Source organism: Emydura macquarii, unplaced genomic scaffold (genome assembly GCF_026122565.2).
Source record: "Emydura macquarii macquarii isolate MOO-44397 ecotype Brisbane River unplaced genomic scaffold, CSIRO-AGI_Emac_v2 contig_3574, whole genome shotgun sequence".
Lineage (NCBI taxonomy): Eukaryota > Metazoa > Chordata > Testudines > Chelidae > Emydura > Emydura macquarii.
In genome coordinates, this window is record NW_027133711.1 from 1 (window position 1) to 12,075 (window position 12,075).

At 43.3% G+C, this 12,075-nt stretch overlaps 1 protein-coding gene across 1 annotated transcript; it reads left to right on the forward strand.

Annotated features, from left to right (window-relative positions):
• The first annotated feature begins 8,098 nt into the window (after positions 1-8,098).
• LOC137145565 (olfactory receptor 13A1-like) lies at positions 8,099-9,037 on the forward strand. Its single transcript, XM_067536411.1, has one exon. The coding sequence runs from the start codon at positions 8,099-8,101 to the stop codon at positions 9,035-9,037; it is 939 nt and encodes a 312-aa protein (XP_067392512.1).
• Positions 9,038-12,075: the final 3,038 nt, after the last annotated feature.

Here is a 12,075-nt window from a genome sequence, read left to right on the forward strand (position 1 = left end):
TGCTCATGAGTTTTACATAGCGCAAGGGGTGGCAGATGGCCACATACCGGTCGTATGACATGACGGTGAGCAGCAGAACCTCCGTCGCCAGTGACAATGTTAAGACAAATATCTGAGCCATGCAGCCATCAAAGGAGATGGTTTTCTTCTCCTGCATTATGTTTTGCAGCATTTTGGGCAGAACCGAGGTCGTGCACAAAATGTCGACCAGGGCTAAGTTGGCGATGAAGAAGTACATGGGGGTGTGGAGAGGTGGGTGGATGACAACGGCCACAATGATCAGGGAATTGCCAATGATGGCAGCTGTATAAAGGCACAGGAATAGCCCAAAGAAGAACCCCTGGTGGTGAGGATGGTCAAAGAGTCCCTGCATGATGAATTCGGTCACCCTGGTTTGATTTCTGGGTTCCATTGCTTGAGTGTTCCTTCTGCAGCAACAAAGATTAAGTGTGCTTCAGGAATTGCATCAGAAACTACTCCACTATGGCAACTGAAATATATATATATATATAGAGAGAGAGAGAGAGAGAGACAGACAGACAGAGATCTCTCTTGATACTCTAGACATTTCACACAACATAAACAAAATGAACTACATTAAAAATTAGCACAATAATCTGTCTCAGCCACTGTATCTATATTCTCCAGACATTTGAGTGGAGAAGGGGAAAAATAACACTCTAGATATGTTCTCAAATACGGGTGCTTGAATCATTTGGGCTCTTTACAGAAACTGCATGAGACAGGAGTTCACCATATGATCATGAATGTCATTCGTGCACCAATAGTGTTATTAATAACCAATATTCCACTTTCTAAACCAATTGCACAAATGATATCTGTTGCAGTGTAGGACACTTTCAGTGCATATAACACATACAATATATAAAAAATACAAAGCATAACATAATATGTTTGTGTAGGTGGAATCAAGATGCACAAAATGAAAGGCTTGATTTCCCCATTAACTCATGCTAGTGTAAATCAGCCATGACCTTACTGCAATCAATGGGGCTGATTCTCCACTCACTGGCTTTACGCTAGTATACAACTTGTGTAAAGGAGATAGGAATCCTCTTCTCCAAAATTTCATTTTTATGATAAGCTACATGGCATTATGTAGATATTTTGCTTCATTATTATATGAGAATAGCATTTGCATGATTTGACTTTAGAATAATAGACTCCTTAGAATAGAGTTACTGAGTAAAAATCATATGCCAGCAAACTAACTAATCATGACATCATATTAGAGTAATTTAGAATAATAGAATCATAGAACCATAGGGTTAGAAGGAACTGCATAGGTCATCCAGTCTAACCCCCTGCCAAGATGCAGGATTTGTTGTGTCTAAACCATCCAAGACAGATGGCTATCCAGCCTCCTTTTGAAAAGCTCCAGTGGAGGAGCGTCCATGACTTTCCTAGGCATATAATAGTAATTAAAAAAGAAGGCACACTTTGCATTACATTTTACATTTGATTACAATTGTTTGAGGACACAGAAAATAGGCTGTGAGTCTTTCACCCATCATCTCAATGTGACCACATTATATCTCCGTTGACTTTAGACTCAACTACAATTAAATTCAAAGGAACTCCGCTGATCTGTGTGAATTTACATCGGATTTGTACTGGAGAAATTGAGATCAGAATATGGTTCAAGGTTCATAAACACTATGGAGGAAATGTGTATTCTCCGAAAGCGCCTTTAGCCACATAAAAAATAAAACAAAACACATACATTAAATGTAACTCAATTTTCAAATGAGTATAAATAAATTAATCACTCAGCTCATTGATTTTCACTAGGTGTTGATGCCTGGCACTCTTAGAAACTTTCAAATGCCAGCCTAAAAGGAACAGAAAAATTAATTTAGAAGCGTGAATTATGAGAAAGCAAGCAAGCAAGCAAGGAAGAGGAATATTCTTACCTCTCATTCAATCCTCCAATACTATGAACCGTGCTTTAATTTAAATACAGACACTGAGTTATGACTCATCATCTTCATAAATAGTAGCCTTCTGTAGGGAAATCTTGCATCCCTTATGACTCTGGACAAGAGTTAACTCTTTCACAACTCCTCGAAGGAGAAGGTAAATGGGAATCACCTACTCAATATGAATAAACTTTCTACATTAATTTGGCAAAATTCCTCTTGATGTTATATCCAAATCTATATTCTTCTGAATTTCCCGGGAGAAAGCATTTTTTTCCACCACTGGGTTTGTCTTCACTCACAGCGGCACATTCAGCACCACCGGATAAATTCTTCGGGATCAACTGAGCAGAAGTGGAGACCCGATCAATTGATCCAGAAGTCTACTCAATAAATCCACCCCTGCAAAAAAATTAACATGGTGTCAAAGGAAAGGCATTTCCCATAGGCACAGCTCAGTGAGGATACCATGTTAATTCGAATTTAGGAAGTCACTGGGAGATACACAAGCTACTCTGTGTAGCTCGTGTAGCTCCTGTCGACTGCCGCTGAATTTTTCCGTGATTGTAAACCAGGCCACTGTATTTCTTTCTGAACATAGTGCTACCAATAGAGAAAGATTCCATATCAAAAAGTCAGACTGGGTGGATAAACTCTGTGAGTGATATCCTGGCCCCATTGATGAGAGTCAATAGGAATGTTGACCTTGGATTCAATGGGGCCAGGATTTCACTCTCAGGCTATGTCTAAGCTACTGTCGGCATCACCCTCAGTGCAGGATTGATTTTACGGGTTTGACTGAGCAGCAGTGAAGACTCGCTCAAGGGAACCCGGAAGTTGACCCTGTAAATCCACCCCGGCAAGCAGCATAGCGTGCAATGACGGGATGGCTGTTCCCATTGGTGCAGCGCAGTGGAGATGCCGCGATAAGTAGACGTTAGGAAGTCGACAGGAGATAGGAGATATGCATGTTAGTTATTGTACATTGCTTCATAGGGCTGCAACCCACTGCATCTGACAATGTGGGTTGCACATGCCCGCAGAAATTCGTTAGCAAAAGGTGGGCCTGTTTTGCCCTGTGGGTCTGCGCTCCAATGAGAGTCCTGTACCCCGGGCCCCGACCCAGGGAGCAGCCTCAAACAGCTTAGTCCAAGACTAACAAATTTCTTTGTGGGCATAAGCTTTTGTGGGCTGCAACCCACTGCAATCCACTGCCCCCATCTGCCTGACTCAGAGGCTTTTAACTGCTTGTTTTGGCCCCAGCTGGCCTGATTGGCCTAATTGGCCTAATTGCTGGATATCTGATTGCAATCAACTGGCCGCAGCTGGATCACCCAGGGAACAAAGATTTGCTAAGCCTGGGACTGATATATATGCCTTCCAGCACCCTCCTATAGCCATAGACACAGGTGCTACAGGATTCTCGTTGTTTTTGTACTTTCATTGCATATTCTATCATCAGTCAGATTTCTTCAACTATCAGTGATCCTTAGCCCAGATTGAATCATCTGAGTTGACTCTCTGTGGCAACTGTCTCTCCCGATAACATTCATTATTATCTTACTTCTCCATTGGCCCTGTGAAGTCAGTGGAACAGATTTCCAGGTGGCTTAAATCAACATAGCTCCATCAAAATCAAGGAGACATTTCCAGAGCTAGAGTAAACCAGGTTTGTTTCACCAATGCCAATGGGCCAGATTACCAACTGGTATAAATCAGCAGAACTCTGTCAAAGTCAATAGTGTCAAGAAGCAAAGCTCCTTTGCTTTTGTTATCTTTTACAACACTTGAGGATTGAATGCAGCTACACAGGAATGCAATCTCTGAAGGTAGTGCAGTAGCTGATATGTGAAGGCGAGCCACATTTGATTTACAGAATAATCTTCTGTAGGAAAGAAATATTGAGTTTCAATAGAGAGATATTTTGAGTGTCATATCTGAATTGCAAGGGGAAAATCTTTGAACTTGTATAGCCCCCGTAACAGCCCAGCACTTAAGCACATACTTGGCCCTCAGCATAAGAGTCCTCTCCATGACTTCAGTGGACCATTCACGTCCTTAAAAGGGAAGCAGATAAACTCTTGGATTAAAGCCACAGATGTGATCCAAAGTTCTGGTGTCGTCATGCTTATGTAAACCCAATTTGTCCATTAAACAAAGTGGATTTTGGGGGAAAAAATGACAAGCCTTTTCTTTAATTTGTTTTTTAAACTCAAGTCCTCTGACTGTCCCCTGGGTCATACTGATTACTCATAGACTCATGGACTTTAAGGTCAGAAGGGACCATTATGATCATCTAGTCTGACCTCCTGCACAATGCAGTCCAGAGAAGCTCACCCACTCCTGTAATGGACCCTTAACCTATGACTGAGTTACTGAAGTCTTCAAATCATAGTTTAAATACTTCAAGGTGTAGAGAATACACCAGCAAGTGACCCGTGCCCCACACTACAGAGGAAGGCAAAAAACACCCTAGAGCCTCGCCAATGTGCCTTGGGGGAAAATTCCTTCCCAACCCCAAATATGGTGATCAGTTAAACCTTGAGCATGTGGGCAAGATGCACCAGCCAGACATCCAAGAAAGAAATCTCTGTAATAGCTCAGAACCCACCTCATCAAATGTCCCATCACAAGCCACCGGCATATTTACCATCTAGTGGCTTAATGGTTGCACTGGTAGTTGTCACAGTTGATCTATGGGGAAAGGCAATGTATCATTTGTACTGAGGTTTGCAATAAATTGGGGCGCCCTTAAAGTTATTTTGAATAAGCACAGATTTTTTTAATCCTTTCTTTACAAAGAATCCATGTTGGTTTGCTCCTTGTTTAACAAGCCATACCGTCAGACCTGTAATGGTGGTTCTAATCAAGGATTTATAGAATAATAGATTCCAGGGCTAGAAAGCACCGCTTTTATCATCTAGTAAGGCCTTTCACGTTTCATTCATGTCAGTGGTAATTTAGGACTCAGACCTGTAATCTCATCTAAAAAGGAGAGCAGAGTTTGGGAGTCACCTTTTTAAGAGAGCTGCTACTCCATGAACAATGTTTGAAACTTTAGTTTAGTCATTTTGTTTATCTAACGCCGTAGTCCCTGCTCCAAACTTGAGTCACCAGGCTGCCTTTTGGGAATATTCAGAGTCACGTTTAATAGCTGCTGTTGAACATCCTCCTGAGGCAGATGAGGCTATCCTCATCCTATGATGACGTTAGATCATTTGTTGCTTTGTCACCCGGTGCCACTGGTGTCTTCTCTGCTTTATTACTTCTCCATCCTGACCCAAGGATAGCTTCATCCAGCATGTTATAAAGCAGCAACCCCATTTTACAGATCAACTGAGGCACAGAGGGATCCCAAGGTCATGCCTGGACTTGCGCTGGCTGTCACACTCTGCAGATGGCTGTGAGCTTCCAAGCATATGGGCAGATCCATATCTTAAGTCAACCAGCACAGCTCCTTAACACAGACTCCTCCAATCAAGGCCTTTGGTCTACTAACGCATAACCCCTGATTAGCTAAAGCCTATCCTCCAGATGGGAGATACGCACTGCTACTCACTGCAGCTCGTGTATCTCCCATCGACTTACTCACGTAGCCATACCGCGGCATCTACAAGGCACTGTATCGACGGCAGACGCCCTCTGGTCGACACGGCATTGCTCTTTTTATGGGGGGGGTGTGGTTTTATGGTGTCAATCAATCCTGCTCCATCACTCCGTGCAGTCCCTGCAGTGTAGACGTACCCTGAGTCACAAATCACAGGGCGGATAATGAAGCATTTGAACAAACTACCCAGGGACGTGGCGGATTGTCCATCTCTTGTCTTCCAATCTAGACTAGCTGCCATTCGGGATGATGCTTCAGTCAAATTCAAGTTACTGAACTCATTACAGGGGTAGCTGGGTGAGATGTAATGGCGTATGATATACAAGGGGTCAGAATAGATGATCTCATGGTCTCTACTGGCCTGAAACTCTATGAAGTAGAGATTTTCCTAAGGAAGGACATAGTAAAAATCTATCTATCTATCTATCCCTCATTATTGCAGTATCTCTCCAAGGACTTTGGTATTTTGTTCATGACACCAAAGGTATCATAAGCAATTAAAAGACAGGATCAGTGGCGCCTTTAGATAATGAACTTCTAAAGGATACATAACACCTGCTCTCCCAACAGCACCAGGAGGTTATTTAACAAGCATTGTGATGCTGATAATTCATTATTGAAAACTGACGGGTGACCATAGTAACTTTGGGAAATGCAGTCTGGTCTGTGTTGCATCAAGCTCAGACTAGATGATTGCAATGGTCCTTTCTAGCCTGCGAATTCTCAAATCTACGAAAGGTCTGTGGCCGAAGTAAATCCAAATCTTTAAATTCAGCCATCAGCCTAATGGAAGAACTAGAATGCTTTTCCCAGCTTTGGCAATTTTAAACTGCATGAAAGACTAACAGGGCACAGGAGACTGAATTATCTCATTTAAAAGGCAGTGACAATTATATATTTTCAATACATAAAAGGTAAATAATTATTCATTAGACATCTATAAATGAAATTTCTTTCTTTCTTTCTTTCTTTCTTTCTTTCTTTCTTTCTTTCTTTCTTTCTTCTACTAAACTAATGACAGCAGACTTTCAACTTCTATCTATCTGTCTGTCTATCTGTCTAAGGTTTTGACCTTTTTCAATCTATCTAGATGTCTCTGCATGACTTTCATGTAATATCTATATTGCTGTTATATCTAAAGACATGGTATAATTGTTACAAATTATTTATACTGGTTTGTTTTTGCTTGTCTGATGTTACTTAAATATGGTGGAACTCTATTATTTTTAAATTATTTTTAAATAGTTAATTCATCTTCAAACAGAGAGAGCCAAATTGTGCACTATTGGAAATCTGCACAACTACTTATTCAGACCCATTTTTAATAAAATAAATGATAGATAGATAGACAGAGAGAGAGAGAGATAGATCAGAGGAGAAGACAGGAGTCAATTTGTACTGACTGGGATTTCTTGTCAATGGGATTTGGTGCCTTACTCCTTAGACTCCCTCAAGAATTCTAACTTCTATCTCTAGCTTTAATAAGTGATTTATTTAGAATAAATATTGTTATACACCCTTCTCAATTACATGGGGCCTGATTTTCTCTCTTAATCATCCAGGTGTAAATCATTAATTACTCCACACTGAAGTGGACAGAGGTCACTGGTTGAAAACAGACAGTGACAGAAAAAAAGGAGAAAAGTTTTTTACCATAAAGATAATTAACCATAGGAACAATTTAACAAGGGTCAGGGTGGATTCTCCATCGCTGATAAATTTTAAATCAAGATTTTTTCCCCCTAAAAGTTTTGCTATAGGATTTATTTTGGGCGAGTTCTACCACTTCACCTCTGTTATCCAGGAGGTCAGACTATATGACCACAGACTATATGACCAACTCCCTGTTGGATTTGGAATCTATTAGATGCTATTTTACACCTGCTCTAGTCCCTTCATTGTGATGTGGCTACGTTTAAAATTTGCAGTGTAATGTGCCTTATTCTCATCTCCCCTCTGCTGATTTCACACTAGTGCAACTCCATTCATTTCACTGGAGTTACTTTTAACTTACACTCAGTCCTTCAGAGTCACTGAGTCAGATGCCCAACAGGTCTGAATTGGTGTATCTAAATTGAAATCAGTTAGCCAGATGCCCAGCTGGTGTAAACAGACATAGCTTCATTGGAGTCCATGGACTAGATCCGCAGCTAGTGCAGATCAATGTCTTTCCATGGCCTTCTGGGCCACTGACTTGGAGCTACACTTAGGCTATGTCTACACTGATGGCGGCAAAGTCGTTATCTGGATTGACTGAGCGGTCAGTGAAGACCCGCTCTGTCAATCCAGACGTCGACGGACTAAGACCACCTTCTCAAGTGGCGTAGCATTGCATGGATGGGATCGCGGTTCCCGTCGGCACAGTGCAGTGAAGACGGTGCGCAGAAGAGAAGCACAGCAGCCGAGGGGAGTTATGCAAGTATTTTGCGTACTTTGCGTAACTCCGGTCGACTGCTGCCGAATCGCCGAGGTAAGTGTAGACATAGCCTAAGTCGGAGTAACTGACCGAGTTGATTTATGTTGACAGAAGAGGAATAGTGGAGATTCAGGAATGAAGAACCAATCCTCTGTCACAGAATTCATCTTGGTGGGTCTGTCCAGACGCCCTGAACACCAGATGTTCCTCTTTATGGTATTCACCTTCATCTACGTGGCAGCACTAGCTGGAAACATCCTCCTCATCCTCACGGTTACTGCCAGCAGCTGCCTCTACACCCCTATGTATTTCTTGCTCATCAACTTGTCCTTGATAAACATTTTATCCATCTCAGTGTCCATCCCCAAAATGTTGCACAACCTTCTGGAGCACAAGAAGACCATTGCCTTCTTGGGTTGCATTGCACAGATCTGTCTCTTCACCTGGACTCTGGCAAGTGAAATTCTGGTCCTTGCTGCCATGGCTTTCGACCGCTATGCTGCTATCTGCCACCCTTTGCATTACACCCTCATCATGAGGAAGGGGGTTTGTGTTGGGTTAATCGCTGGCATATGGACAGTCGGGCTGGTCAATTCTGCCGTCCATACAGGACTTGTGCTCCAGCTGTCCTTCTGCGGCTCGAACGTCATCAACCATTTCTTCTGTGAATTGCCACCTGTGTTAAAACTCTCCTGTTCAGACACCAGCCTCAACGAAATCATGACTTTTCTGGCTGATACCTTCTTCGGGATGGGGGGCTGTGCAATCACTGTAATGTCCTATTACTTCATCCTAAGAACTATCCTGAAAATCCACTCCACAGAAGGCAAGAAGAAAGCCTTCTCCACCTGCTCCTCCCACCTCATAGTGGTCAGTTTGTACTTCTCCACAGTCATTTACACTTACCTCCAACCCTCCTCTGCCTACTCTCTGGACAGAGAGAAAGTGACCACTGTCCTATATTCGGTTATAACTCCATTCCTCAACCCTATCATATACTCTCTAAGAAACAAGGAGGTCAAAGAGGCCCTCAGGAAACTGATAAGTAGACTTGGGATTTTTCAAAGACAATAACATCTATCCATCTATCTAGTTATCTGTCTGAGAGACAAGGTGGGTGAGGTAAAATCTTTTATTGGACCAACTTCTGCTGGTGAGAGAGACAAGCTTCTAAGCTCTATAGAGATCATCTCCAGCTCCGTGTAGCTCAAAAGCTTGTCCTTCTCACTAACAGAAATTGGTCTTCACCCACTTTGTCTCTCATCTACAACAACATTGAACATCTATCTATCTATCTATCTATCCATCTATCAATTTTTCCATCTGTCCCAATACACTCCCCTATCTATCTATCTATCTATCTATCTATCTATCTGATGAGAGTGTCTTGTTAAGTAAGTCTAGGGTCTAGAAAGTGGGTTGTGACTTTATTTTATATGTAACTGTGTGTTTCCAATATTTCTGCTTGGTGTCACATCTCTATGCTTTGGTAAATAAATGTTTATTTGTGTTCACTATCAACACATCTCAGCTCTGTGTTTTCATCAGAGGGATTGAGATAAGGTGTAACGAGGAAGCTGCAGTGTTTTCATTTGGAAGCAAGGAACCCATGAATATGGCACAAGCACAGTGCACCAGTGGCTGGGAGATGCTTGGAAGGTTTTTATAGCTGGCCTGCAGAGGACAGCAGAGCCTGGGTAGGCTGAGAGAGGAGTGGCTTGTGTTGCCCGTGGTTGGTGGAGTCAGGGAGCTGACCCCCAGCTGGCAGAGACACGCTCAGGGCAGGTGGCAGAGCGGTGCTCCATTGCCCTGGGTACCCCGGGAAGCATTAAAGTCTCCTGAGAACTGTCAAGTTTTAGTCTAAGTAAAGTCTCAGCACAGGGACACTTGGGTGACGTTGAATGGCCTGTGTTAAAGAGGAGCTCAGACTAGATGATCTAACAGTCCCTTCTGGCCTTGGAATCTAGGAATCCATGACTTTTCCCATTTACATCAGCTGAGTAGATCACTGACTCCAGTGGATCTATGGTTCATTTACACCAGCTGGGGATTTGACCCATTCACTCCAATGTAGCTACAGCTAATTTACACCAGCTGGGACTCTGGATCATTTACTCCAATGTCGCTATGCCTGGTTGATATTAGCTGGTGTTTGGCCCATTGGCTCCAATGTAGCTACAGCTGATTTACACCAGCTGGGGATATGACCCCACTGACTGCACTGGCGCGAAGGCTGATTTGTGCCAGCCAGGGATCTTGCCCACTGGAACGAAGGTTGGGATTTTCCAATCCCGATGAGGGGATTTGGTGAAATTTATGAATGAAGGATCGCCTTTCACAGCAGCTGCCATAACTGGCGTGACCCCTTTCCCTTTACACATGAGGCACCTACTTGACATGGGAACAAACCCTCCCTTTCCTTTGTCTCACTTTAATCCATGCCTCCAACTTTCTTTCCTAATCAGTCCCAGTGGGCCTGCCGCCGAGACCTGCATTTCCCAACAACGTTTCCATTCTAATGGCCTGTCATGGGACCTATTCATACGACGAGTAACTTTGTTTCCGCTGCTGACCCTTAATATCTCGAGAAGTGTGTCAGATCTCCAGACAGTGCCCAGATCTCAGTGGAAAGGAACGTTTCTCAGAGTGCTGATTAAGACACAAGAAGTTATAACAACCTGTGTGTCCTCCTGTAAATCCCTATAGAGCCATGGGTGCTGCACGGCCAGTCAAAGAGATTTCTTTTTAGTGTTGCTAACGGAGATTATTTTAATGAGGACATAATGAAGCAGGGCTTTTAACTGATTATTACAGTCACAGACCTCCGCCACTGCAACTGGAGACCATTGATCCTTGTTCTGTCCTCTGCCAGTTTTGTGTCCAGTTTTAGGCCCCCCACCACAGGAAGGATGGATGAAAATTGGAGAGAGTCCATCAGAGGGCAACGAAAATAATGCGGAGGCTAGATCACATGATTTATGAGGAGAGGCTGAGGGAACTGGGCTTGTTTAGTCTGCAGAAGAGAAGAATGAAGGGGGATTTGATAGGAGCCTTCAGCTACCTGAAAGGGGCTTCCAGAGAGGACGGAGCTAGGCTGTTCTCAGTGATAGTAGATGACAGAACCGAGAGCAATGGTCTCAAGTTGCAATGGGGGAGGTCTAGATTGGATATTAGGAAAAAGATTTTCCCTAGGAGGGTGGTGAAGCACTGGAACGGGTTACCTAGGGAGGTGGTGGATTCTCCATGTTTAGATGTTTTTAAGGCCTCGCTTGACAAAAGGCCCTGGTTGGGATGATTTAGTTGGGGTTGGTCCTGCTTTGAGCAGGGGATTGGACTAGCTGACCTCCTGACGTCCCTTCCAACCCTCATCTTCTCTGATTCTATGAAAATCTCAGCTGTAATATTTAAACCATCGATGCACTCAGGGAACCTCTTCCACTTTCTGGCTTGCTGGCATCAGTTTGTGTTCTGATACAGATAGATCTTTGAGACAAGGAGCAGGGACTCCTTAGTTGATGCCTACAGACATGGTGGGACACAAGGAGGCCTAGCTTAGGGCTGCATTTGCTTTTTGCAGTTATCTGACAATTTTAGAAGGAGATCATTAGAGCGGGGGCTGAATTGAATTCAAGTGGGCTTTAGGGTGAAAAGTTTCAAAAGCGTGCAAGTGACGTAGGAGCTCAGGTTCTGCTGAAAGTTGATGAGACTCTTAAATCACTTATGGCCAGATTATTTAACCTATTTAGGCGCACAGGGACAGATTTGTAAAGGTATTTAGGCATCCTGTGGGATTTTGAAAAAGCATCTGGACTCCCAAAACTCGTTTATTTCAATGGGAGTTGGTCACCGAGGTGCATTTGAGAATCCAGCCAAGTGCTTTAAAGGGGGAATTGAAGCTGGGTCTCCTCCCCATCCCAGCTGAGTGTGCTCAACACTGAGCGTAAGGCACATGCCACCATCTCTGGTTGCTGTTTTTCTGAATGGGACTCAGTGTGGTAGGCAGCCTCTAAACACAAGTACCTTATCAGGCCCCACTTGCAGGATAGGTGATTGAATGCCAATCTTCGCTGGTTTTTGCGTCACTCTAGGTCTTAGGTGTCCACAGTGCATGT